Source organism: Henckelia pumila, chromosome 2, assembly GCF_033568475.1.
Source record: "Henckelia pumila isolate YLH828 chromosome 2, ASM3356847v2, whole genome shotgun sequence".
In the NCBI taxonomy this organism is placed as follows: Eukaryota; Viridiplantae; Streptophyta; class Magnoliopsida; order Lamiales; family Gesneriaceae; genus Henckelia; species Henckelia pumila.
The window spans coordinates 34,990,036-35,017,548 of record NC_133121.1 but is presented as its reverse complement, the minus strand read 5'-3'; the positions used below and the strand labels follow the sequence as shown (position 1 = coordinate 35,017,548).

Here is a 27,513-nt window from a genome sequence, read left to right as displayed (position 1 = left end):
CCCAAATCATTAGCCTTCGTCGTGGGCCCATATCTCCCCAAATTCTACTAGGAATGGTAAATCCAAATTTCAACAGAAGACGGTGTCGTTTTTGACGAGCGCAGAAAACGTTTCCCATGTCCGAAGCATTTTTTAATTTTGTCTTCAAACCCTAAACAAATAATCCTCAATTTATTTTCCTCTCCACCCAGAGTTCACTGCAAAAGACCTTTTTCTGCTGTGAAAGGTGCGAAAATTCAATCCAATCGTGTTTTCCTGCGCGATTTTCTATTATTTGGAGGTGGTTCACGAAAATGTTTGATTGTTTTTTTTACTCTAAAATAATTATTTGTAGCCGAGCCATATGTTTGAGGCTCTAAATTTTGGACGAACTATCGAATGGGATCATCAAGATCATGTACTCTGAACATCTTTGTATTTAATCGTAGTTTATTATCCCTAGATTTAGTATCTAATGATTTGGTTTTCTTGTGTTAGGGTTTATGTTCTTTATGCATCATTCTGTTTTTGTTTTGATAACACTTAGATTGATTTTTGTTTTCTTCTTAATTTAACTGAATTTTGTTTTGATGATTGATTTATGGTTTCGTGGGTAATGCAAGTGACATTTATTTTTATCACAGATATGTATTTGGCTGTTGATACTTCCACACATTGCATGGGTTTTTATGTGTGTGTTTGGATTTTAGTTTGGTGGTTCTGTGCACTGTTTTCTATGTAAAATTTTTGTTGTTACCTATTTCGTCCCTTCAGCTGTAATTGGCTACCCCATGTAGGATATACTGCACTGTGTTTTTAGGATTCCTTCATGTTAGACTGAGCACTAATAATTTTATTGGGATCTCCATGACTCCATCTTGTTGATATCAGAACATTGTCAGAATTTATTGCTGTTTATGTTCCTTGTCGTGCTACTTCAGTGTCATTGTGATGGTTGCCACTTCCATGTTTGTTTTTGTCACATTCAATACTCCTCAAGTGGTGTTTCTCAAAAGGGATGGTTATCAATTGGCTATTACTTTTATCAGCAATAACAAAATTTGGAAGTGCTAGACTGCTTTTTACGCCTTAAATTGGAATTAAATTTTTTTCCCTTAAATTGAGGTAAAATGGATTAGAATGCGGTCAAATTAGAGTTGTAAATTGTGGCTCGATGAATTCATGGGTGTTTTTTGAATTCATTTTTGTTTTCAACATGTGTTTTAATAAACTGAATTTTGAACAAACATGTCGATTGTTGGATCTATTTGGGGAAATTCGTGAGCCGATTTTCTTACGATCAAATTTTGTTTATGCACGAAATGGAGATTTTTGGCTAGTAGTGCAATTAATTCTGATATGGCATATTATTGTTGGTTGGTCCGTGTGTACCATGCTTACATGAAAACCAATCCATCCTCAGGTCCTTGAATATCAATAATAATAAAGTAAAAGCTAAAAATCGGTGGTTTGATTCTCTGTATGGATCAATGTAGGTGTAATAAATTCAGTTTCGAAGCAGCCAAATTGCCAACTGATCATATGCTTTGTCTTGGCATTCAAGTCTAAACAAATCGCAGTTTTTACCACCAACACTTTATGAGAAGGTTAACGTTCCAAGCGTGTTATCCTTGACGTAGAGTTGGTCGTTTTCTTTAAAAATATAAACCACGTGTATTTACCTCTCTGCTGCAGTGTCCAGATTCTTCAAGATGATTGGGTGTTTCAACTCGCCTAGAGTGCGGCGCGTTGCACAAAATTTTTTTTAGCAACTGTCCCAACTGTCATATGTTAGGATTTGTAAAGACGAGCTGATATTTAATTACTTAACTTTTAGTAGCTGCCCACAATTTTTAGTGCTGTTTCTGGATTCAGTCTATAAACTTAGCATAATCATAAAACTCAGTTGTTTTTGTTTGTGTTCTTTGGTGGTTTCGGTTGTTGTTTCTATAATAATAACGTTCCTTTTTACAAAATAATATTTTTAAGCTCACTCATTCATTCTAAGTTTATAATTAATAGAATATTGTGAACAATGCAAATAAAAAACAATATAGACATAAATTTGAAACAATGTGGATGATCATAGTTGGACTTGGAAATCATTTGGGTAAAGATAAAAATTATTTAAATTTGTAATATTAACCATGGTGCTAACCATGCTGTGTTTGCTTATTCTTTTGTTTTAATTATTGCAACTGCAAGACAACAGGATGACTTTTAATAGACATTTTTTTATTTGTTATTTAAACGTATGATCGATTTTATCTCTTTATATTATTGGATTACGTAAAATAATGTTTTGTAGGTGTTGTGATTTAATTAATGAAAATAATCACGTACACATAAAAGTGATATTCATATCCTGTTGACTATTACTTTTTTAGTATTTAACATATAAAAAACTGTGTTGGAGTACCCCAGAAGGTAAATTGTTTCTATGCCCGATTAAAAACATTTCTAACTTCCAAAGAGACACCTATTTAGTTGTTTCTCGGAAAACAAAAAAAAACGTTTTCCTTGAGCACAGATAAGAAACTGAAAAACACTATTACCTCCATGCATACCTATGCGTGTCAACCTTGTGCTTTAATTGAGTTTCGTTAGATAGTGAGCTAGACTGTTGAGGTTGCTTATTTCTACTAGAAGATGTGGATATGTAATTTTGTGAAATTTTGGATCTGCTCGTGACTTTGTTACAATGTTTGTTGAAACGAAACGATATGAATCTTGCCTTGCCTTTGAATCAAGTTATTCCTTTTTATCAAAGGACTGCGTCCCTTCAAAAAGTTGTTTACCTCTCAATGCTCTCGTTGATGTGACTAAAGCACCAACACTCTAAAAACACACTGCAGAGTGCAGCATTGTCTTGAAGTATTACTTCCATTTTACTGAACTGAGTTTTAGCTTTGCCGTGTGGAACTTGTTTTCTGTCTGATTTCTTATTGTTCCAATCTCAAAAAGACATATCTCTTTGCAGCCCGAGTTGAGATGGCAGGAAGAAATCGTGCTCGTGAATCATTCGATCACAGGCGTGGATATCCCCCGGAGGGACCTGTCGTTCGTGTACCTTTGGCCCGGCCAGTACCGCATCCTGCTCTGTTGGAGGAAGAACTTGAAATTCAACATGTTGAGCTTCGCAGACTTCTGGGTGAAAACCGTAGACTTTTTGAGGATCGAATTGCTTTAGAACGAGAGCTAACTGCTGCAAAGGAAGAGGTCCGCCGCATGAATCTTGCAATTGCTGAAATCCACGCCGAACAAGACCTGCAATCCAGGGAGCTTATGGAAAGGGTTTTGAAGCTGGAGGCTGATCTTCGTGCAACTGAGCCTCTAAAAAGTGAAGCAGCACAACTTCGAGCTGAAGTTCAAAGACTGAGCACCATTAAGCAGGATCTATCTGGGAAGGTTCATTCCCTCTCTCAAGAACTCGCAAAGCTGCAGACTGATAACCGTCTCATTCCTGTGTTGAGGACTGAGATCGATGGGCTGCATCAGGAACTGTTGCGTGCTAGGTTTCTTCTCGCAATTTTTCATGTGTCTATAAAAGTTTTTTCACCTCTTTTTGGTAGGAAATTTTTCCTCATATCTTCATAATATCTTCGGACCAGCTTAATCAAGTACTATTGATGTTTAGAAATGCCATTGATTACGAAAAGAATGCAAATATTGAGCTGAGAGAACAGAGACAGGCAATGGAAAAGAACATGGTGAAAATGGCACGTGATATTGAAAAGCTGCGTTCCGAGCTGGTAAATTCTGATGCTAGAGCTTGGAGTTCAGGTGGATACTTTTTCATTCATGTTTTTGCAAAGCTTTCTCATCCTTCGTATGATACTCATCTTTTGATATGAAAAATGTGAAAACTTTCAGCTCTTTGCTCCTTGTTTTCCACTTGTGAAGTGTACATATTGAAATTTGATAATGCTTTTAGATGCTGATTGTGGTCCATCGCTAACTTGCTATATGAAAATGTCCATCTCCTGTCCTGTTCATAACAAGTGTTTGTTCAGTTTGATCTTATTCTGTTACAGGACAGTAAGTACATTTTCTATTGTGGAGTGTATTAACTATTATATCTGTCAGAATTCGACGTATATTTTTTTCAGATACTTTCTTCATTTATCTCTATGTTAATTGTTCTAATGGTTTTGAAATAAATCAAGTACTTTAGACTTCTTTTGAGAAATCAGACATTTCTGTCTGTTTGTCTTATGCTTTCTTGTACATATATTCTCATGTTACTTGGTGCTTTTCCATATTTTTTTCATTCTGAATTTAAGAATGTAAACTTCACCATGTTGCTGATCAAGTTTGTTATTTGGTTTTGTTAGCCTCTAAAGTGCAACTTGTAATTCTGAAAAGTCTTCCATTTGCTGGAGGTTCATTATTTTATGAATTGCTTAATTTGGTGTTGCTAGTGCAGCTTTTGGTACTAATTACTTTTACTTAATTTTTAAAGAATTTCAGAATTTGGCAATCTCGGATTTATTAAGGGATTGGTCTTTTGTTTTTTGTTGATATGATTAGGGAGTCGCTAATTTCTTTTGTAATTAGCGGATATCTTGTCCGCCTTTTGTAAGACTTTATTCTCGTATATAATATATAAAGTTTCTTATAAAAAAAAAATTACTTTTACTTAATTTGGCCCAGAATTTTTGTCGATAATAGATTATTGTCTTCTTGCATATTCAATTATAAGTTAGTATCAGTAGTTATAAATATACATATGGCATGCAGATGGTTCATCCCAAAAGTTAATTTTGGTCGTGTCTTCTGCAAGCCTCGAATGTTCTATGATTGACATAAGGCGAGTGTAAATGATTGCCTACCACCTCCTTTGTTCTGAAATTTTTGTCATTTGTTTTGTTTGTTAAGACCTATCTTAGTGGTGGGTAGACCTCTGTTACCTGAAATATGCTAAATGAAATTTTCTGGCACAACTGCAATTGATTTGGAAAAGAGTTAATTCTTTTTGAGAGGAAGGGTATATCTTACTTCTTTTTTTGAAATTTTTTGGTATTCTGGAAATCATCCTCCCCCCTTTTATCAATCTTTCCTCTACAACATTTTCTGATGTATCTGGACTATTTTACTCCGACAACCTAGGTAACTAACGGGGCATAAAGTCTATTCAGTCAATTAGTCTGCTTGACACTAAATTTAACTTATTTTCATGCTTATGATGTTATATTTATCGTCTTGATTTTTGCCTATCTGGCCGTTTAGGTGGACCTTTTGGAGCGATGGAGTTCAGAAATCCCAATTCTAGCTTCCCAACTCCTTATGACAATGGATACGGAATTCGTCAGGTTTGGATTTAATGATCAAATGCACCAGATTTTCATTCTTTTTTGGCTTAAACCATTTTGTGTGAGTTATTTTGTTTTTTGACCTTCAGTGTTTTGTTACAGGGTGCTATAAATAAGGTCGGTCCATATGGTTCAGGTTCTGCTTCCTGGGGTGGCCTTGAAAAACCGCGGATGACTCGACGTTGAGACGCAGATGGATATGAACAAAACCTCTTGGGGAGCACAAATCACGATCTTGTTTTCTGAGGCCCAATAGTGAAGGGAAAGAGTGTGATTTCATGAATTTGTGCGTACTAAGACCTGTAGTTTAATTATATGTGTTTATGCCATTTACTAACCTGTATAGGAGATTAAGACTTCTATCTTTTATCTTATGCTATCATCCGTCTTTATGTGACTATAATTCTGCTCAATATCATTTTCATGCTGCCTTGGCAGGTTTTTCTCCTCAAAATTGTGGTTTTGATGTTTTTATTACTTTTTATAAAATCATTGCATCATTAAATCATTTCTCCATCTGGTTGGTTGGTTGGTTTCAAGACTAGATGTTGTACTATCGATGGAGTTGCAGGGTGGTTTCTTGTTGAAATCAAACAGTTTGGAGAAGAGGCATAATTTTGTGGTTGAGGGAGAGTATTTTGTCCAGAGGTCACTCGAATGAAGTTGACATGATTTGGTGGTGAAAATGTACCGCATACAAACACTTCTATCTTTCCATCATCCGTCTTTATGTGACTATAATTCTGCTCAAGAGCATTTTCATACTGCCTCGACTGGTTTTTCTCCTCAAAATTGTGGTGTCACTGTTTCTATTATTATTATATTTATCATATCACATCATTAAATCATCTCTGCATTTGGTTGGTTAGTTTCTAGATTAGATGTTATTGATGGAGGTTAAGGGTGGATTTCTTGTTGAAATTAAGTTATGTTGAGAGAAGAGACATAATGGGATAGTTTTCCATCCAGAGGTCGGGCGCATGAAGTTGAAATAATTTGGTTGGTGCTGAAAATGTTCCACAGACATAATGTACTTTATATTTTTTTAGTGAATTTGGTTATGTGAAAAAGCCAAACATTGATATGTCGGCAGAGGTTGCTTTCAAGCTTTTTATGACTTTTCTCCATATTTAGTCCATTTTGAACTATACAAAAGATGACGGCCATGGTGTGATTTTGATAAGGAGTCAGTAGCTTGTTTGTCTTCTCAGGGAATCGTGTCGATTTAGAATGTCCTTAGATGCTTCGTAAGAGTTAGTTATAAGTTGTGTATTTTTAAGTTGTAGCAGATAGATAGGTCACCTAGAAGGTTGCCGAGTAACTAAATTTGATGTTAAAATTTTCCATTTGAATGCTTGGAGAGGATCTAATGGAGATCAAATTTCTGTATCTAACTGGTTAAAATTCATTGTGCTGTGAGTTACTTTTCATTGGCGTAGGAGCTTGGATTTGATCCTTGTTAAGACGGAGAAGAGATCTATGTCAGCAGATCTGATAGCACTGCTTTAGCAGCATATACAATAGCGTAAACTTGTGCAAATGTTGAAGTTTGTGATATTTTTTTATGTCATCTATTAAAAAATTTAGTTTACCACTGGAAGATTGCCGCTGCCTTTTTTATCCCGTTCCACAACTGCACTTTGACCACCGAGATCATGTCTTAATTTTGTTCCGAGCATGTTATGGCGGAAGAAGATATTTGCTGGGAATGAGAATGAGTTACTGTTATATGTCAGTAAAAGCTGCGATTAGGAGTGATTATTTCATTGTGCTGCTGATTTGCTGCAAAGAAAGCTCGGGAAAGTTGTATAATACTTGTTGAGATCAAATATCTTGTGCTGGAGTTACCTATGCGAGCTGTTGTATTGATATGGCGCTCTGATTAGAACTTTTGTAGGGCTCATTGAGAGCTTGTTTAGTGAATACTGACATCTGAGAAGCTGGGGAATTAAACATTTTCATGGTTTAGTCATAATTTTGCTCGCTGGAATGTGGAAATTTCACTTCCTTAGGAACTGCCTATATAGGCTTACTGCTGCAAGTGTCAAATCTATTCTTATTTATTCGACTCTTGTCATTTCATCATTCGGCCTGTCCAGATTTTGGCAATAGAGCGAGAATCCCCATTTGGTCGCCATTTTTGTTTTCCCGTGAATTCGTTCTATGTAGTCAAGTAGTAGTTTTTGCCATCTCTGCGGTAAACAAGGTGCCCTATAAGTCACCATGATCGTGGAACAGCCGAAAGAAGTGATGATGGCTGCTGTATGATGAAGCTGGCTTCACTACATAGGCAAGTATCCTCTGTTAAATAGGTAATGTGTCATAACTAGTTTGTAATTTATATTTATATCTATATAAATGTGCTCGGGTGCTTTTGCCTCCCCCTTCCCCTGTCAGTCTCATACGATTGCCCTCTCTTAATAAAGAGTGCCTCAAGCCTTCTTGAATTATTTGTCCTGATCTGATTTAATTTAATGCATAACTTTTTCATCATGCTGAATGTAACTGAGCAGTTTGATAGTTGAGTGCGGGCATAGTATTACCTTTTTTCCAAATTATATGGTTTTTTTCCCTCTGGTTCCCTTTCTCTCGTGTTGTTTTCTATTCCAAGATTGATGAGGAAACAGTAAGGCATGGAGATAGCAAGCAGCTGTGCGGTGTTCCTCCAGGAAATGCGAGCTTAGGTTTTTGAAGGCTGGGAAATGTGAGAATATCTGAGCAGATTGGTGTGTTAATACGGGATATCTATTCCACTAAGTTGTGATATGTTTGGATAGGTGACTGAATTAGAACATCCCCATGCAGCATTTCATCATATAATCAATGGGCCTCATCGTTAAAACGGCATAAACTATTTTGGCTGACCATCTGTGTGATTTTCACCAGTCTGGTTTTTCTGAGGTTTCAGCTTGCACCATTAAAAGAAATTATAGAATTCAATCAGTGACTATACAAGCTCTAATGCTCTCCTGGATGAGACAATGAAAACTCAATCTCGCTGTCTATAGAAAGGAGATTATATGGATTGAATCGAATGCGATTCTCAACACTGCAATAAGATACTGTGCATGAAGTTATGAGTGAGAGAAATTGTAGTTTACGACCCTATTTTTATTATTATCAGTTGTTGAATTTATGGTTCGGCGTAATTGACCTTTTGGTAGTCTCATGCTTGTTCCAGCATCCCTTGGAGGGGGCAGATTGATTAGAGTATGGACTTTGGAGAAGTCTTTATCTTTAGTGTCAATATTACCCATAGGAATATTAGGTGAAAGCATTCTTGTTGGTGTAATGTTATTTCTATTAACATTTTTAGTGGAGACAAGTTAAGCAAGCCACAATACCAGGTGAAGCAAGCCACAAATTTTTCAGTGTTGTAGCTTGTTTTGGGATGACTTTGCAGCATAATCTACTGTGGTGATTGAATTATAACTCATTAGGAAGTTGGTCGAGAAGGAATACATTTTCTTTGAGGTATTACCAAATTTGGTGTTTGAACTCCGAATTTCCTAGGCGAATCAAGGGTAATGTTTCGTTGCGTCCAGACATGTCTGTTTCTGTTGTGGATACTTAGACGAGTTTATGTAGGATTGTCGGCTTGGCTCTTGCTTTCTGTTTTGATTATTTTATCGAATTACTAGTGATATTTGAGGAAATCAAATGATTGTTTTGGCTATCAAGTTTTTTTGTTATGTATTTACGAAGTCTTGCCTTTATCTTTACAAATGTCATTGTTTTCTCTAACATAGGTCTGCCTTTTCGTTTTGCTCTTCTTGCAGATTGGGAAATTGCTTTTATCGAAATTTTCCACAAAGACAAGGCAATTGGATCAGGTACATATTTTGACAATAGGTTCCAAAATAAAGGTTGCAAATTGAATTTCTTTAGTAGTTGATTGTTGATTCATTTTGTCTGTCATGTTTCTATTCTGAAAATCAGTTTTGCGATGTTTTTTTTGATCTGTAAAGTTGATAAAGGATATGGAAATAAAGTTCATGTATTGATATTCTGCTGAATATAATGGTTCAAAATTGATTTGGACATATGGGGTTCATAAAAATATATAGACCCCCCCACACAATCAAATTAAAATTGAATCATTTGATGTAATGTTAGGGCGCCAACGGCCCAACATAAACCATTCTCCAAACTCCTTCAGTCACCCACTTTGGGCAAATGAATGCATTTCGAATATTTTTTATTCTAATTTGACGTACTAAAATTCTGTTAGGGGCGCACTGAATTAACTAAAACTACATGGGTTAAATTCTCATAATATAGCTGAGATTGCAGTTTGAGATATCTGTCATATTGTGCTGAATGAATAATTGAATTGAAGAAAGCCCTAGAAATTTTGATGATTTTGAATGCACGCAACTAAATTCAGAAAGGACGACCATGAGGTTTCTCTTCTTTTTTGCCTCAAAAAAAATGTTCATACCAGGGTGTTAGGTTTTCAAACCTAAATTTCTTCTCTCTTTTTTTCTTCAATACTTTAGTTAACTTTGTCACAACTTAGCACGAAACTGATGTTTACCTTGTGAAAAAACTACCTTATTTGTTTATCATGGATGATAGTAGGGTAATTGGTTATACCCACTCCTGTGAAAATATAAGAAGGCATAAATAATACCCCCTATGTTAAATTAATAGTCTTGTATGTCCCCGTGTTTTTAAAAGTAAACTGCAAAACCTTTGGCATTTCAGTTGTATTTACATGCGCTTTATACACCCTGAAACACAAATATTTGCTTATGAAGTGCATATAAATTCAACTGAATATGCAAGGGGTTTTGTGCCTCAGTTTTCAAAAAACGTTGTAAAAGATCATTAATTTGATGCATAGGATTTTGTGTTCTTTTAGGTTATCCTTGCATGGAAGGAGTTCAAAACCATGGATTTTGATTGTGTTTTATGGTTAAGATGAAACAAACATCAATGATGGATTTCAAATGACTTCATTATTAAGTGAACTTGAAATCTATCTTAATTAACATATATTATATAAGAATGAGAAGAGTGAATTAGAAGTTTATGGTGTTGTTTCTCCAAACAACAAAAGTACATTTGAGTATATTTGAAATCTATGGATTTGAAATCCTTCAATCCAAACACAACTTTAGGTTTTCACAAGGTGGAATTGGCCAGGGGCGAACTTCAAATTTTAGTCAGGCCAGCTGAGTTAGGGGTGTAACGTATAGTATTTAGAGCAGAGGGGTCAGAAACTGGTTTTTTGTGGAAAAATTGCGAATCCATAAACTTTTTCTTTTGAATGGGTTGGCTCGTCTCTCTCTTTTTTTTTTTTTGCACAGAACCGAGGAGCTGTCTTTTTGGTTGGAAAACGATCTTCTGTTTTTATTTATTTATTTATTATTATTATTATTATTATTTTGTTGTTTTTTTTTTAGGTGAGGAAATTCTAAGTTTCTAATTGCTTTCTTTGTGCAGATTTCGCGTAGCACCTTCTGTGCTCATATTGGAAAATGATGAAATCTACAAGATAAAAATCTTGTGCCATTCGCGAAAAAAAGAAGATTGTTGGCCAATCAGAACTCGCTGGAGCTTGCTCTTCGGTACTTAACGAAAAATTCGAAGCAGTTTGATGTGTTTGGTACACTAAAAACCGAGGGAAATTTCCACGTTATATGGATAATGAATCACAAATGGCTTACAGAAATTTTACAAACTTTTTTCAGAACCAAAGAATGATAATAAATCAACAAACGTGATAAAACCGAAGCCAACAGTTGTTGCTATGTGGTAAATATAGGTGATAAAACTTTGGATCTCTTCCCTCTAACCAGTGTTTTGGTGTCTGGAAAACAGGCATCACCCTCTGCTAAATCCTCAACAAGACCTTCTTTGGTGACGTTGACAGGGTAGCTCACCAAATGGGCACCTCCCATATCTTCTATCTCATACCGACTATAAATTTCCCACATGTCGTCCCCCACCGACCGTACACTCTGCACACACTCCAAACGTTGAGGCTCCCGGTAAACTTCTTGAGCTCTTCCGGTATGTTCATACCATAATGACATGCGAAATGAAAGAATGTGATCGTTGTCTGAATTGGTTTCCTCACTTCTTGGCAGATAGCATCCTATCGCAATCTCGGTATCTCGTTGTCCGTCCATCGATCTTTGGTTGATATTAGCAGAACCGATTAGCAAGTAACTATCGTCCACTGAAAACAAACAAATGACCAGTCAAATACCTTCTAGGGAACAAAATTCATCTTCAGCTGTGTTAAAAAGGCATGCCAACCTATTAACCCAGTGATGGAGCGATTATTCCTTGCTTGGGTCTTGAAGCTTGAATCATTTAGGTTTTGAATGGATGTTTGTGAAAATTAAATGGGTTTTTGAATTCACAATTTCACAAAGTTTTCGGATTTTCAAATTTCAAGTCGAGCTATTGTGGAATTCTGAAAGAAACCCACATCATAATGAAAACGATTGGGTACTTGAATTAAATTGGATAGTTGAGGGTCACTTCCGTACCTATCATGATCTTGGAGTGCACATAGACCATAAATCTTCTATGTTTCTGTGCATTCCAGTACTGTGTTCCTTGATGAGGTGTGTATGGGGGAACGAACTCTCCTTTGACTTCTTTTTCCCTATTAGCTAGGCAGTAGAAATTCAAGTAATCCCTTGGATGTCCTTGCCCACCACTTTTTTGAATCGCTTCTCCTATAATTGTATACATCATTTTCATAGTTTCCCTCGTCCAGTGCAGTATATCCTGCACTGATTCACTGTCCACTGCTCCTTCCGGCCACATTGGTATCACCACATACACCGCGAACCGTTCCTTCGCCTTGATTTTGCTTGCTACTTTTAGTGCAATCTCGATAGGAATCAAGTTCCTACATCCGCAATGCATGTCCGTATCCCAAAGATGACAACCACCAATGAAATACTGATTCTCGACGTATATAAACCTGTCCGCACGCCTGATTGCCTCCACATAAGCTTCGTGGATGCTTCGTTCGGTAGTAACAATTTTAGTTGAAGGGTTTGCGGAAAGATGGTCGATTGACCGAAAAACTTGCACATTCCAGTTTCTTCGGGGAGAATTGCTTATGGCAGTGGGCTGCTGAGATAATTCTGGTATGGAAGTAAGTTGAACTAGTGAGTTGTGATCACATTGTTTAGTCCATCTCTGCTCGAAATTGGTTAAAATGTCCCGCGCGGCTTGGCCAGTTACACAGGCATGCGTATCATGCCATGGCTCTCTTGGCCCTCCTTTATGCAGACTAGCCCCGGGTAGGCTAGTTTGATAGAAATCGTAGCAATGGGACTCTGTGTTAAGTGTTCGAAAAAGCGAATGTTCTTCTGTATCATACCTTCCCTCACAGAGATCGAAACCACCAATAAAGCTTGTGATTTCTCGGTCTCTTGAGGAGGGAAGAGCACCAGTATCCACGGTTATTGTCTTCTGATGATGGGCAAAGGCTGTTGGGAACTTGTTGTGCAGTCTAGGGCAAAGTTTGCATATCACATTAGTATGCTTGAAATAGGCTAATGCATCTTCATCATGAGTTCCCATTACGCCTTTGTTCTTGATGATGGGTAGGGACGTTTCATCGTCCCAAAGCATGACTCTCACAGCCACGCCTTCTTCTGCTTTTCGCTTCAATAATTCCCCCAGCTTCACCCCTCTTGAATGTGGGTTGTTTGTTTGAGGGTCGCGCACCTGAGTAAATGCATATACATGCATGGTGTGTCAGAATCAAGAACATGAAATAATGGATGCAAAGTATGAGGTTTTTAATAGAGTTTTTGCACGTACTAGGGCCATTTTAGGATTTAATGACCATCCTGCAATATAAATCAAATGCTTTGCGCCATCAATAGCGTTGTAAATATCTTCCCACAAGTTTCTTGGCTTCCCACGAAGATTAAACGGGGGTTGAAACGTGGGACGATGATGAGCATCCTGATACAATGTGACACTGCAATTAGACCTCAATGGAAATGCTGCATTCTTGATCCCTTCATATAATACTGTCTCCCAATTTTTTGCACTTTCTGCTTGTTTGAACCGTACAATAAATTGTAACTTGAGCTTCTTGTTTGGTTTTCCATTTGCTTTGCAGAGTGGGAAAAAGGCATTGATTAAGTTTTGTTCATGTAAAAGCTTGTTAGCTTGGATGTTTATTTTTCCCAAGATGGAACGTTTTCTTTTCAAGGTAATTGTGATCATCGTATCTGATCGATGGGCGCATAGGATTTGAAAGGTTTGGTTCCAAACACGGTCTCGCTCTTGCGTAGTTTTCGCCATTGTTTTGTTGTCTACTTTGATTGACACATAGGCAGGCTTTCCACTCGCAGATATGCACTGCAAGAAACTTCATAAGTCGAAGAAACTTCAATTTTGAAAAAACTTTCGTGTCATAAGCAAAGTTTTCTTTTCAGGGGGTTGATTGCTCCTACAATTGCAAAATCTTGGGATGTTTTGTAAATGATCTATATTGCTTAGCTATAAGCTATTGCTTCAAAATGAGTTGCATGTTATTACCCAAAACTTCACTTCGGGCAGACTAATGAACTCATAAAAATTTTGGAAAAAAACTTCTTCGCATTTCCATGCATGTGTGTCTTTAGTGCTAGTCATACATATGCATATTTCAAGATTTTATATGGTATGCTGGCTTAGTATCTTCTTGAGGTAAAGTTATTTCCTAAAAATTTGTATAATTTATCCTTGAAATAATCATCCTTGTTTCAATTCCACATGCCATATGATTTTCTGAAAATGAAACTAAATTATGTACGTACCTTGAATGGGATGGATGGTTTCTTCACGGTGGCGCGAAAGATGGTTACTTCCAGTGTTCCATGGAAGAATGTATTCTTGTGCTCCATAGACGAATCTATCTTCTTAACTTTGATTTCTTGAATCTAATTTTTTGGATCGCCAAAAATGGAGAGAGGAGTGGAATGAAGAGATGTCTTGTCCTTAAAAATGCAATGAGATGAGCATTACAAGTCCATATTGTGTGTATATATTGGTGTGATAAATAAATTCTGTTTAAGCTGTTATTGAAATTCAAGAAATCGAAGAAAACGTGTGAAGCTTAGTATTTTAAATCTTAGAGGGAAATCAACAACAGTATGGCTTCTTGTTTTTGCTTTAAGCATAAGTTTTAAAATATCCAATATTTATAACACAAAACTCCTGTGACCGTCTTTTGGGTTAATTTTGTGAGACAAATCTCTGAACCGATTGGACTCAAGAAAAAAGTATTATTTTTATATATCAACGGTATTATTTTTCATTGTGAAAATATATCGAATCGATCGTCTTGCAGATAAAAATATATAAGAGATCTTCTCTATTTATAATCGTTTCATTTTAAATATATAGGTTATGGAATTAAGTACGTGGAAGACTAGGGTTGGTTCGGTACGGTATACCGCGGTATTCAACGAATATCGCATATCGTACCGAAAATTTCGGTACCGAAATTTTCGTATAACATAAATTCATACCGTTCTTACCGAAAAATTTTGGTATACCAAAATTCAGTACAGTATCGGTATGATATCGTGTATATCGATATTTTTTTAAAAAAAATAGTTTAAAAAAAATTTAAAAAGTCGGTATACCGATACCGTGTATATCGATATCGTGTATATCGATTTTTTTAATATTTTTTTCGATATACCGAAATATCAAAATTTTGCAAATCTTATACCGATATCAAAAATTTCTAAATTTCGGTATACCAAAATTTTCGGTATATACAATTTTTTTTCGGTACGCTATATGCGGTATGACGGCATTTCAGTATTTTTCCCTAGCTCTATGAGAGACTGGGAGATAACCTCGTGCAAAGCGGCATTCAATCAATTACTTGTGCCCTTTCAAATACTTAAAAATGATGAATTTGTAAATATATATTGCCATATCAGACATGTAAAACTTGTGTTCATTGCGGATAATTTGTACCAAGTATGGTATCAAAGCCTAAAGTATCAAAAGAGGTTTCAAATACGAGAGCAAATTGTAATAAACTCATCTTCAACTTAAAATAATAATAATAATAATAATAATAATAATAATAATAATAATAATAATAATAATAATAATAATAATAATAATAAAACTTGTGTTATATGGCAGAAATTTGCCTTTCGGCTTAGATTTGGGTGGCATGTTTATTCCAAGATATTCAAAGACTTGGGGACAACTAGTCGTTTAGAGGATATATAAAATAATAAGTAGCGTGTGAAATATATAAAACAGAGATAGATATAACTATTATTTTTCTTAAAGTTGTGGTTGCCATTATTATATTTGTGACTAAAAAAATTATGTTTATGTTACACCACCACTCTCGTTTTGGTGCCATTTTTAAGAGAATACAAAATCCAATTAGTTATGAAAACTTCCTTGGTTAAATTTTAGCATCAGATTTGATTTCGTACGACATATTTAAGCAGTGTTTGATAGTTCGTGATTCGATCTAAATATACCTTGTTTCATTATATTATATAATTATATATCTGATAATTATATTTCAAGTCTTTCGAGTATGTATTTTGGGCAATTATTAAAGTAGCTAATGAAAATATTCGAATGTTTTGAGACAAACTCAAACTTGATCTCTAGTTTGAGCCGAATTTGATTAAACATTTTGTTAACTATTTGATCTTCAAATTGACCTAAAACTCGAGTATATATAATTTGAGACTTAACATTTGTTTTCTTCAGCTCCAGGTTTCGCTCACACGCCAAGTTTAAAACAATAAAAGATGAATTGTCCTGAAAGAGGTGTTCAAGTTGATTGAGTAGGTGAACTCTTGGCCAGAGATCAGAGGTTCAATTCCCCCTACCAATACTTTCGTGGACTAGCTTGTCACATAGGGCTTGTCTAGTGTGGTTTACCTGACTAGTGTAGTTTGCAGGCTATTATACGCACCGAAAAGGTAGCAACTGCGAATTTTCACGTCATAAAAAAATAAAAATAAAAATAAAATATGAATGGGTCAATTTTCACTTCACATCAAGGTTCTAAAAAGCGTGAAGCGCGTCGAAGCGCGGAGGTTAAACTTCAAGATTTTTAAGCTTAAGCGAGTTTAGAACGAGCTTAAGCGTGAAAAAACGTTTTCAATTTTTACTATAATTTTAATTATTTTAAGATAAACATTAAATAAAATGTTAGATTAACCATAAATATATGATTTAATAGATAATTCAAGTTCTAAACTATAAATATACATATTTATAAAAATGTTTTCATTTAAAAAAACAAATGAAATCTTCCGTTCTAAAATGCGGTCGCTTAATCGAGCTTAAACATATTAAGCTTAAGCGAAATTAAACGTCGTTTAAGCGAGCTTTTTAAAACACTGCGTCACATGACGGGGAAAAGGGACTCTTCATGAAATAGATGAAGTTCCGTAAACATGAAGACAACTGTACATTTAAAATATTTTAATTGAAGTCAAATCATGTTAGTGCGCAACAATTTATTAAAAATTCATAAAAATAATAGCTATGATAAAAAAAAATACTTATTTCGGAAAAAATAAAATAATATTTGAGATTAAGTTCAATAAAATTTAGATTCGACAAACGAACTAGAAAACTTATAAGTAGTTAATAGTTATGTTAAAATTGAGATCCATGGGTATATGAATATTTTTCTTGTAATTTATATACTCAATGTCAGCATCAGCATAAGTGAACCACTGATTATATATAATATAATATATGGTCATCCAATAATCACGTCAAAACTCATATATAAAAGCGAAATTGGACCAGGTAGAATTGGGCCTAAAATTTAGTCCAACTTGTGAGATGGGATTGAACTGAGCTCAGCCCACAACACTCAACACTCAATTACTGGGTCGACGCCAGCAACGAAGCCCACACTTCCATCCATCGCCGTCGCGACATGGCCATTCCGCCGCCGTATGAACCGTACTACTTGGCAGCTCCTCCACTGGAATACGGCTATGCCTCCAAGGACAGGGATGGAATCAGCACGCTTTTTGTCTCCGGTCTTCCCGAGGACGTGAAGGCCCGTGAGATTCACAATCTCTTCCGTCGACGTCCTGGATTTGATTATTGCCAGCTCAAATACACTGGCCGCGGTAATCAGGTTTGAATTTTCCAGTCCTTTTCGCCTTCCAATTTTGTTGTTTTTATAATCCATTTCATCTCAAGTCAAGTACTAAAGCTGTTAGCTACTGTGTTTCTTCTCGAGTCTCAAAGCCTTGAAACTAGAATTAACTATGGTAACCTTTTGGTTTCCACTTGCAGGCTGTTGCTTTTGCCACCTTTGTTAATCATCAATCAGCAATGTCAGCTTTGCATTCTCTAAATGTTAGTCCGTATTGTAACAGATCGTTAGTTAATTCCTTTGATTTATATTGTTTAAATATAGATTGGGAATGCATTTGTCTAGTTTCTGGTGTGTCTTTTGTATAACTACTTTTCTTTGGTAGTTGCCTCATGCCTGTGCTTTTGTAAACTAGGGGGATGAATGAATAGCAATAAATTATTTGATGGAAGTAAAGGAAACTGATTTGGAAGTTGTTTACAATGGCCCCGTTTGGTTTCAAAAGTCAGGCCAAAAAAGCATTTTTTTAAGTGCTTTTCAGTTAACAAGGTGTTTGGTTGACTAAAAAAGTGCTTAAATAAGCACTTTTTTAAGTCAAAATTAGAGCTTTTTTAAAAGCCAAAAATTGTAACTTTTAAAAGCACTTATTTTAAAAAATCTCTACAAAATCCAAACGGGCTCATTATTTCATTTTTCTTTGACTTGAGTGTTGGAAGCTACATCGTGTCCCTTTGGGCTTTGAGCATGCAGCGATTGAACCCATCAGGCATGTGCAAAAGTCCTCTATTACACCCTGCTTAAGCACACACAAGATATGTTCTTTTGTGGCCGAAGAACCTATGTGGTTGTCTGACCACCAGGCTACCCTCTGATTAGTGAAAGAGTTGCGAAATTAATGGCTAGAATATCTCATTTTTTATATTGCATATATTAAATATATTGTAACGGTGCTGGAGTAGCTTAAAGAACCCAAGATTGTCATTTTTTGTGGTTATTTGAGCTTTGTTATTTTGTATGCAGTTGCTAAAAATAGAATATTCAGTAAGTTTGATGAGAAAATGCTTAGGGTTACAAGCATGTATGCTTCACCAAATTGAAATATATTTCACTAGGCATATGGTTGTGGATTAGTTAATGGACTTTTATTGGTTTCTTAGTGTTATTTCACAAGAGCATACTCCATATATGTAATCTGGATTATCAAATTGGACGTTGCAGGAATGCAAAATCTTTCCCTTGCTTTGAAGGGAATAGAAGGGAGAAAGAAGAAAAAGGCATTAATTATAGCTCTTATCACCTTTCCCGATTCTAATTTACATAATGTAAATCCGGTTCGAGATTAGAAGTTAGAACTTTGACTAAGTTTCTTCATATGAAATTTATTAGTTACTCTGCAAATGGGAGATCGGGGAACATTTTGTTTGGTTTTTTAAGAAGTTGAGGTAATTATTTTGTGGAAATAATTTGTATGCCAAAATATGTGTTCCGTGATATATTTGTCATTATAGATGCCAAGTCGCATAATTTATCTAGTAGTAATGCCACATAATAGGATATTTATTTAAAATTAAAATATTATTGTTTTCACTCTGAATATATTATAATAAATTTAAATTTTCTGGGAATCGGTAAACAAATTGAATTAAAAGTAATGAAAATGTTGGAAGGTGTAAAAAGGAGGAAAAATTTATTTTGCTATAGAGAATGAAGATGGATGATAATGTTTGTTTTTACTATGGTGGATGAAAAATGAAAATGAGAAACAGAACCAAACGAAGGAGAAACATTTGGAAGAAGGGGAAATTTCTGTTATTTTTCTATTCCTGGTAGTAACATTTCAAATCTCTACGTTATTCTGATTTCCCTTTTTCGTGCATCAATTAGACATGTATGCATGATCTTATGTTTGTACTTTGGTGAGGATAATCATGCTTTGGTATATTATGCTCAAGTGTTATTAGGTGCTTCCTTACTTTGTATTCGTGCATGGTCTATCATACAGGGTGTAAAATTTGATCCTCAAACTGGTTCAACTTTGCACATCGAATTGGCAAGATCAAATTCCACTAGAAAAATTAAACCAGGTAATAATGTTTTGTTTCTGTTTCTGATGATCACTTATGAGGTCTTATAGTATCTAGTCGATCAATGATGGATTGTTTAGTTGCTATTTGGCTTTATTAATCCTTGACAGTGGATAAAAAATGCTCATTGTCGCAGGAAGTGGTCCATATGTTGTTATTGACAGAAGGAAAACATCTGGTACCCATGCTAGGGAATCATCTAATGATGACGGTAATATAGTGTGCAAATTATTAGAAACACTGCAAAATATCCTTCCTTCTTTTCTGTCTTTGGATGTATCCTTCCCTAGAATTCAACCCTGGACATGGGTCCTGTGAGCTGGCCCAAGGGGAGGGGTTGTGGTTCTGGAAGAACGTGGAAAGAAATGAGGATTAACAGAGAAAACTCTTTATTTCAATTTGTATGCTGGTCTTTTTACTGTTATCAGTCTTTGTAATGTGGTATGAATAGCTCCTGATAACATTGCTGATTAGAGATTTACCAGAATTTTACTCTTTGGCGTGACACAAGTTAACAGTTTTCGACTTTCAGGAGAGAGTGATTCTGATGATCCAACCACCGATGACGACTCTGGTAACCATCATGGTTCAGCAGCGGAAAATAGGTTATACATATTTAACACAGAAATGATGTCTGATCATGACAATGTTCTGTTTTTCCCCAATTATTGTGGATTGACCACCATGGATCTAATAAAACAGCATCTTGCATTTTACAGCACTGAAAAAGCAGCTGATGATAATGATTCCTTTGCTCCTCGGAATGTAAGCTAACTCTTCCTATATTTATCTTGTTTGCTCTACTATTGGAACTTGTTGAGCTGCAGTGATAGTGCCCTACACCCACTTTATCTGACTGAGAATACTTCTTTATAATGTTTGAAGGAAGAAATTATGTGGTATTTATGAAAAATTTATGGTTTGTTCGACAGAGAATTTTCTACTCGGTGCAACAATACTCTCTCTCATTGAATTGCTAAGTTTGTGATTAAATTCAACTGATAATTGCTATGTGCCGTTATTGCTGACAGCCATAAATGTGTCATCTTTTGTTGGTTCATCCTCCATCGGTTATATAGCCCATCTGTCTGACATTCACATCTTCTTTGATATACATATTTGATTAATCTGTAACTGCCGCTATTGTTTTTGGTTGACATATTGTGATTAGCTTCTGTGTAAATGGTTGTTTTAGGATCGAGAAAAGACAACAGATGGTGCATGCTCTACCCTGTTTGTTGCTAATCTGGGTCCCAACTGTACTGATGCGGAACTGAAGCAAGTTCTTTCTCAGTAAGTTGCCCCTGACCGTTGAACCTTGTCTGTATAGCCATAACAAAGGACCCAAATAATAGTTGAAGACTCGGCATATTCAGATTTTCCGACAACTCTTTCTTCAAATATAAAAATGGATTTGACAAGAATGATGATAGTTCATTCCTTTGTATTTTTAGATACCCGGGATTCAACGGCCTCAAGGTTCGCACTCGAGGTGGAATGCCGGTTGCATTTGCTGATTTTGAGGTACGTGCTTGTTTCATGGACAAAATCACGTCTTTTGAACAAAATCGTTGAACCAGCTGCCTGTTTTTGTAAGAAAACTGTGCTTAAAACATTGGAGTTACTTTTCATGTATTTGCAGAAAGTTGAACAAGCAACCGAGGCAATGAATGCAATTCAAGGCAGCTCGTTACCATCCTCGGACCGAGGCGGCATGCATATAGAGTACCCTCGCTACTCAATAATGACCACTGCAATCATGTTCTTTCTTTTTACAATTCATAATTTTATATTGAACTTTTTGTATCTTCTTCATTTATTCCAGATATGCTAGATCGAAAATGAGGAAGCCTTGAGTGTAGAAACGTAATCGCTGGTCCTGCAATAGGAAGAACGTTACATCGATACTCCATGCCACCACTGCCTAGGTTTCATGTTGTAATAGCACAATCTTGTGTGTAGAAATCATTAGACAACCTTCAGTTTTCCTTGTATTAAAGTATAGTTCACCAGGGCAGCTTGCAAATTGCGATGGACCGGTTAATTCAAGTGCAAACAAGTACACACTGAAGATTACACATGGAATTCATTTCTCATTGGATTACAACGCAATACAGCTAGTTCTATACAGAAGGAAAAATCTTAAAAACGAAGAACATGAAAGGGTAGTAAACATAGTAGTTAGGAGCAGATTCCACTACTTGTTTTCGCGCACGACCCTGGCTCCCTCTCCATCCCTAAAACTTGTTCTCGAGTTAACAGAAAGCCTTGAGCTAAAACTTATGGATTCCTCGTCCCTAACAGGGCCAACACAATGTTCCTGTTGGTGATCTGATGAACAAATCCTACCACTCCGGTTGCCTGCATCGAATCGTGGACTGGATATTTGACTTGAATTCATGACATCGCCTTCAAGTATCCGAAGTACCTGTTATTGGGAAAATATGAGCAAATAAGTGAAAATATCTCAGTATTTGAATCTCACCTAAGGATGATGGAAAGAAAATCATCCTAAGAACTTAACTTTCTTAAATACTAAGGTCATTTTTGTGAAAAGAAAAGGCCAAATTGGATTTTTCTTTCGATCACTGATAAAGTGCATGCCCCAACCTTTTTCAAACGAATATTTTTACGTTAACATTGAGTTGGATATATAGTTGGCATTTTTTTTTTGAGCTTTTAAAAATGCACACAGCTCTAACTAGATTTTACATGAAGATAATTTTGTGAAGAAATCTATTCATTTTAGCAAGTGAGCGTGTAAATAGAAACATCTTAAAAACTGTAAAGAGGGACATAAAAGCTAGGAGAGGGAGTATGTGCCTTGAGCCTTATTTGAAGGCATGGGATATATAATATATTGATGCAAACCAAAAATGCACTTACCTGTGACATGCGAGGCCTTGCCTGAGGATCCTGGAGTATACATCGAGATGCGGCGTGCAACATACAGTAAACCTCATTCTCCGCATAGTTGCCTACCAGCCGTGGATCAACCAGTTCATCTACGGCATATGCTTCCAGTAAGGGGCGTGCCTGTCGAGCATTGTATCAGAGCATAAAATAACTGGTGGATCGAGCATAAATAGGAATGCACAGTGGAAAGAGATATACCCATTCAGTAAGGCATTGCTGGCCTTTAGGCCTGTTAAGATCGAGTGATTTACGCCCCGTAACAAGCTCCAAAAGCACCACTCCAAATGAGTAAACATCTGCCTTTTCGGTGATCTGACCGCTTTGGGCATACTCGGGGGCCAAGTACCTGATAAAATCAATCAAACTTGAGAATTTTGGATGAGGGGGTGACTTGAAAAAGGCAGTGCATAATATGAAATTTTACCCCAATGTTCCGATAACTCGAGTTTCAACTCCAGTCTCTCCATCTGGTTGCCACCTTGCAAGACCAAAGTCTCCCACCTTGCATATTAGAAGTAAGATCAACCAAGAATCATATCCAATTTCTCAGAAACATTTCTAAACAAGAACGCTAATGTTGTTGGTACAGTTTTGTACCAAGGGTTCAAAGTCATGGGTTATCAGAATGTTGTTCGGTCGCATATCTCGATGCACAATACAACCGACTCTGCATTCTTCATGAAGATACCGTAGACCTCGCGCAGCACCAACAGCAATCTTTTTTCGTGAATTCCATGCCAGTGTGTCCTTACGGCGCCCTAAAATTTCCAAGAAAATTTGCAAAATGTCAAATGGACATTTACCCTTTAGTTGAAAGAGATTCAAAAGAGTTGAGATCATACCGTAAAGATGAGAATCCAATGATCCATTGCAGATATATTCATACACAAGCAATCTCCTGCCATCTTCGATGCAAAAACCAATCAGCATAACCACATTACGTTGCTGAGCACAGCTCAACACTTCAACTTCCGAGCAGAACTCTTGATCCCCTTGAGAACTTGCAAATTTGTGTTGCTTGACAGCAATCGCCTGGCCATCAGGGAGGATCCCTCGGTGAACGGATCCAAATCCGCCTTCAGCTAAGAAGTTAGCTTGTGAAAACCCTCCAGTGGCAAGCTCTAACTCGGCATATGTAAACCACCTTGGAGGCTTACCAAATACAGGAGCTTTGTGTTGGCATATAGAACACAAGGGAGGGGGACCAGGAGGGGCACTCCTAAGTGAAATCATTTCCCTCAAACTGCCACCAAAATCAAGATTAGATCGATAGCTCGGCGATTCAAACCCAGCATCTACGTCTAATTTCGAGAGTTTTTCTGCCAATGAGTTAATCGAGTTATCAGATCGTCTAGAGCTCTCCCCAATACGTTCAAAAGACTGGCAACGTGCACTAACAATATCTGCCATCCATGGTTGAAATCTTAAACTTGAGGAGGCAGACCAATTTTCGCTCTCAGTGTCTGAACTGGACTCATCATGTCCCCTTTTTGTTTCTGCAACTAATATCTCCGCTTTTTTCAGGCCATCCTTTATGTCAGCAACGAAGAAAGGTGACGTTCCAGGATCAGAACTTGAAACTGATGAAGTTCCAGCTTCAGTGGCAGTAAATGTCTCGGGACTACTTGATGGTGTAACTACTGGGCCATGAGCCGAAGAAGAAGAATCATTTGTGTTAAAAGAATCAATTGTATTCAGAGGATCATTCTTGTTTTCTTGTTTCTTAGACGATTGATCTTTGTCAGAGTTCACTTCTGGTAGCTTTTTAGGTGATCCAACTAAGTTCAGACGAAGAACCTTCGGTTGGGACCGCTTCATTACTACAATATTGCAATGCAGCTCTTCCATGCAGCGCTTTCCTTCGTGTTTGAGGTGTCTAAAAGAGCTTCAAAAACAGGAATTTAATTTTAGGGAGTTTTTTACAACTAGTTTTAGATACCTTAAACTGAGGACCGTAGCTATTACTTGTCCAAAACAACCCAATTAGCTTGATTCTTCTTTGCCTCGGCTGCCACAGCTCCACATGGTGTCCCCGATACGACTTTAATCTTCACATTGATCTGAAATCATTATCAACCAAAGTAAACATCAGATCATGGTATAACGCATTGAATATGCAAAACATTTAAGTCGGTCCTGCTCGACAAAATTCCCAGATGCAAAACTTGTTTTACTCACTTTGTTAGGGTCATAAACATCATGAAGCTGAAGAATCATTTGAGAGCAATAATCTGTTAAGTCAGACTTCTGTTCTGCGCTTGTGCCAGTGTGTGACCTCCTATGACCATTAGCACAGTCTCCAGCAAATCTTGGGAAGCCCCATAATTTTCTACCTGATTTTGGTGAGCAAAAATTTCAAATTTTATGATATTTGAATTTGACTCATTATACCGAATAAAAGAAACAGCAGAGAACTCAAAAACCAAGACAGCTCTATTCTTCAGAATAGCTGCAAAAAACACCAAGCTGGACAAAAAAACTAGAAGCAGTACAGAAGATGAATTCAGCGTCTGCTTAGACTTTTCTAAACGCATCAATTCCAACACAGCAAAATAGATCGAGCAGTTTCGCTGACTAAATCCAGCCAAAAAGGAGCAATGTACTGGCACGAAGGAGTAAGGGAAATCCAGAAACAAATAAAATACAAACCAGAAGATTGCAGTATGCAGCGTGTTCAAATTAGCTACAAACATGAAACCATTATTTCTAAACTGCTAGTTCTTGATCTAGCGACATACTCATGCTTTATCAAGTCGAAAAACTCAATCAAATCCTAGTGTGCCACTAAGAAAATTTCAATTGTATTCTCTAAGAAAAATTCAATCGAAAAGAAGGCTACATTCTCATTAAAAATGGCAAGATTTCAAAAAAGATGGTCACAAAAATGTTACCAGAATGATGTGGAGAGACGACCACAACAAGAGTAATGCAGTCCCCAGGCTGAACAACATGAGTCAGAGCCCAAACAAGAGCAGTCTTGGGAATCTCCTTCGATGCTTTAACAGCCACTACTACCTTTTCAGCCACATCGCAACTCTTTTCTTGCTTCCCCCCTTTTTTCAAGTCTTTACTCATTTTCCCACTTGAAAATTATGCCAACTTTCGTTTTTCAAAAATTTCCAAGAGAAGACAGCACACTATTTTCTCCTTCCACGAACTGCCACAAGTCTAGTATATTCTAAGCATTATTTTGCCTTCTGTCACACTACTACTAAAGTTTTTCCCGAACACCTTGCACCTAAGACTTTGCTGAACTCGAGCTTTTTAAATAAAGGGGATATTTAATGGAAATAAGATAAGATGACCCTTTCAACCAAGAACAAGATTTTTTTACGAAGAAATCAAGATTTCACTTGCAGTTTAATTTATAAAAGTTTTTGAGTCAAAGCACTGAAATCAAAGAGAGGGGGTGATGATATTAACCAGAGATGAGTACAAATTCAGGTTCCAAAAATGGTATCAAGATGCCAATTCGCACTGATCTCTTGCAGAGAGATTTCATTTCAAGAACGAAAAGTCACTGTTTGGCACATGATTAGGTACCACAAAAAAGACAGAGAAACACTTCCGACTCAATGCTCCACCACCACCATTCAAATGCCAGCAAACAATGGGCTGCTTTCAAATCAGACAAGTAAAAAAGAATGGGGTAGAATTGTGAAGGGCTTGGGTTAATCGGAAGCTTGGTAAACGTGGAACTATGATTCCTTCGAAAATTTAGATTTTTTTACTCCAAAATCGGATAATGCTTTTGTTTCTTTACTTTTGGCTTCTCACACTGAAAAGATATTGACATCCATCCAACGTCACAAACAAAAGGGAATCAAAATAATCATTGAAATGACAGGAGAGTTGAGTATCTTTGCTTCAGATATGACTTCTCAATCTTGTCTCACAAAGCCCAGATCTCCAACAGTTTCACTCCTGAAAAAAAAAAAACCCCACAAACCAATCAGCACAATAAACACAAAAATAAAAAAAGAAAGAAAGAAACGAGAAAACAGTAGAAAACCCAGACACACAATATAAAACATGCATGTATTTACACACATAAGCAATCAAGATTCATAAAGGAGAATACTGTGTTTTAGCTGTCTTTGAATCTCAATACTTGTCATAAATTTTTTTCTTTTCTTGCCACTTACTCAAAAGATACACCTAAATAACAAGAACATGACATCTCAAGAAAAATATAGCAACATTTTCCCAAGTCATGGCTCACACAATTTGTGTGTTTGCTCGAAAGAGAGGGGATGAAATGAGATATGGCATGGAATGGACAGAGCTTTCAAATTTGAACAACCTCAACGACTCGATCCCTGTTGATGTAATGTGATACTGATAACATCAAATACACAAAACCCAGATCAAAAAACAAAAAAAGATCGCCTTTTTTACGCCAAAATTCTTAGCACAAAAATAAAAGGCAGACATCCGCATAGCGTAAACAAGGGTGGGGACAACTCGGTAAAGAGCAATGATGCGCTCACATTTGTAACAGTGACATATTTGCGTTTTACATGTAAAGATGCAGTAGAAAGAGATGATACTCCCAAAATCTGTGCACATGTAAATGAAGGTCTCAAGTTTCTTTCACCACTGTCTCTCTTTCTGCTGATTTTTACAGTCTCCAGAAAACGTCGCCTTCCACTTTGCATTTGTTGTTTTTTTCTTGGAACGGTAAGTATTCATCTTGGATTTATAAGAGATCTTGGGTTTTTTCTTAATAGTAAATAAATTTATCCCCTTTTTAATCGCTTGTAAAAAAAAATTCTAAACTCATAAAATTATGTTTATTTTTAAAAAAAATATCAAAATACTTTTCGAATTCAAATCCGATCTACCCTCCCCGATCTCATTAATTCTTATGGGGGATTCCCCATATCCATCCCGTACCCGAATATATGTATATATATGAATTAATAAATTTTATTATATAAGAATATAAAAATAATTATTCAATTTTATAATAAAATAACTAAAATATTTTGGGTCAAATTTTTTATTATAATATTAACTTTTAAAATTAATAAAAATATTATAAATACAAAATATTTTTATAAATCAAAATTATTATTTGAAAGAAAATAATATGTATCAAAAATTTATTAAGATTATATATTGTTTCTAAATTTATCAA

The 27,513-nt window shown here is 36.2% G+C and overlaps 4 protein-coding genes across 11 annotated transcripts; 2 read left to right on the top strand and 2 right to left on the bottom strand.

Annotated features, from left to right (window-relative positions):
• The first annotated feature begins 90 nt into the window (after positions 1–90).
• Positions 91–13,819, top strand: LOC140881914 (protein FLX-like 3). Of its 4 annotated transcripts, XM_073287591.1 has the most exons (8): positions 91–226; positions 2,960–3,494; positions 3,617–3,762; positions 5,209–5,291; positions 5,394–5,577; positions 9,071–9,124; positions 10,740–10,864; positions 13,396–13,819. In XM_073287591.1, exons 2-5 carry the CDS (start codon positions 2,971–2,973, stop codon positions 5,475–5,477), a joined length of 837 nt encoding a protein of 278 aa, XP_073143692.1. In that variant the 5' UTR covers positions 91–226; positions 2,960–2,970; the 3' UTR covers positions 5,478–5,577; positions 9,071–9,124; positions 10,740–10,864; positions 13,396–13,819. The 4 variants fall into 4 exon arrangements, with proteins under 4 accessions (XP_073143692.1, XP_073143691.1, XP_073143693.1 ...); XM_073287590.1 differs by lacking the exon at positions 13,396–13,819 and having other exon boundaries at positions 10,740–10,932; XM_073287593.1 differs by lacking the exon at positions 13,396–13,819 and having other exon boundaries at positions 166–280; positions 10,740–10,932.
• LOC140881913 (phospholipase D alpha 4) lies at positions 11,030–14,239 on the bottom strand. Its single transcript, XM_073287589.1, has 4 exons — positions 14,078–14,239; positions 13,089–13,637; positions 11,795–12,992; positions 11,030–11,478 (listed from the first exon to the last, which is right to left on the bottom strand). Exons 1-4 carry the CDS (start codon positions 14,162–14,164, stop codon positions 11,045–11,047), a joined length of 2,268 nt encoding a protein of 755 aa, XP_073143690.1. The 5' UTR covers positions 14,165–14,239; the 3' UTR covers positions 11,030–11,044.
• Positions 14,240–17,079: 2,840 nt separating this feature from the next.
• Positions 17,080–21,469, top strand: LOC140880616 (polyadenylate-binding protein 2). Its single transcript, XM_073285210.1, has 10 exons — positions 17,080–17,412; positions 17,574–17,636; positions 19,376–19,457; positions 19,594–19,668; positions 19,990–20,062; positions 20,177–20,222; positions 20,653–20,750; positions 20,912–20,981; positions 21,100–21,182; positions 21,283–21,469. Exons 1-10 carry the CDS (start codon positions 17,206–17,208, stop codon positions 21,311–21,313), a joined length of 828 nt encoding a protein of 275 aa, XP_073141311.1. The 5' UTR covers positions 17,080–17,205; the 3' UTR covers positions 21,314–21,469.
• Positions 21,470–21,616: 147 nt separating this feature from the next.
• Positions 21,617–27,038, bottom strand: LOC140880615 (inactive protein kinase SELMODRAFT_444075-like). Of its 5 annotated transcripts, none has more exons than XM_073285204.1 (10): positions 26,864–27,038; positions 25,265–26,297; positions 24,552–24,706; positions 24,339–24,433; positions 23,216–24,258; positions 22,971–23,131; positions 22,798–22,874; positions 22,572–22,719; positions 22,344–22,493; positions 21,617–21,885 (listed from the first exon to the last, which is right to left on the bottom strand). In XM_073285204.1, the coding sequence occupies exons 2-10, from the start codon at positions 25,446–25,448 to the stop codon at positions 21,655–21,657; spliced, it is 2,244 nt and encodes a 747-aa protein (XP_073141305.1). In that variant the 5' UTR covers positions 25,449–26,297; positions 26,864–27,038; the 3' UTR covers positions 21,617–21,654. The 5 variants fall into 5 exon arrangements, with proteins under 5 accessions (XP_073141305.1, XP_073141310.1, XP_073141307.1 ...); XM_073285209.1 differs by having other exon boundaries at positions 23,216–24,249; XM_073285206.1 differs by lacking the exon at positions 26,864–27,038 and adding an exon at positions 26,677–26,800.
• Positions 27,039–27,513: the final 475 nt, after the last annotated feature.

Bases quoted from the DNA above. Each gene is read 5' to 3' on its own strand.
- LOC140881913 (XM_073287589.1), bottom strand. From the start codon at position 14,164: ATGGAGCACAAGAATACATTCTTCCATGGAACACTGGAAGTAACCATC. The intron at 13,638-14,077 runs GTACGTACATAA...AGTTTCTTGCAG, and splicing joins AACCATCCATCCCATTCAAG to TGCATATCTGCGAGTGGAAA. The intron at 11,479-11,794 runs GTACGGAAGTGA...GTTTGTTTTCAG, and splicing joins GCACTCCAAGATCATGATAG to TGGACGATAGTTACTTGCTA.
- LOC140881914 (XM_073287591.1), top strand. From the start codon at position 2,971: ATGGCAGGAAGAAATCGTGCTCGTGAATCATTCGATCACAGGCGTGGA. The intron at 3,763-5,208 runs GTGGATACTTTT...CTGGCCGTTTAG, and splicing joins TGCTAGAGCTTGGAGTTCAG to GTGGACCTTTTGGAGCGATG. The intron at 5,292-5,393 runs GTTTGGATTTAA...GTTTTGTTACAG, and splicing joins ATGGATACGGAATTCGTCAG to GGTGCTATAAATAAGGTCGG.
- LOC140880616 (XM_073285210.1), top strand. From the start codon at position 17,206: ATGGCCATTCCGCCGCCGTATGAACCGTACTACTTGGCAGCTCCTCCA. The intron at 20,223-20,652 runs GTAAGCTAACTC...TGGTTGTTTTAG, and splicing joins ATTCCTTTGCTCCTCGGAAT to GATCGAGAAAAGACAACAGA. The intron at 20,982-21,099 runs GTACGTGCTTGT...ATGTATTTGCAG, and splicing joins TTGCATTTGCTGATTTTGAG to AAAGTTGAACAAGCAACCGA.
- LOC140880615 (XM_073285204.1), bottom strand. From the start codon at position 25,448: ATGAGTAAAGACTTGAAAAAAGGGGGGAAGCAAGAAAAGAGTTGCGAT. The intron at 24,259-24,338 runs GTAATAGCTACG...CTGTTTTTGAAG, and splicing joins AATTGGGTTGTTTTGGACAA to CTCTTTTAGACACCTCAAAC. The intron at 22,494-22,571 runs GTATATCTCTTT...AATGCTCGACAG, and splicing joins AGCAATGCCTTACTGAATGG to GCACGCCCCTTACTGGAAGC.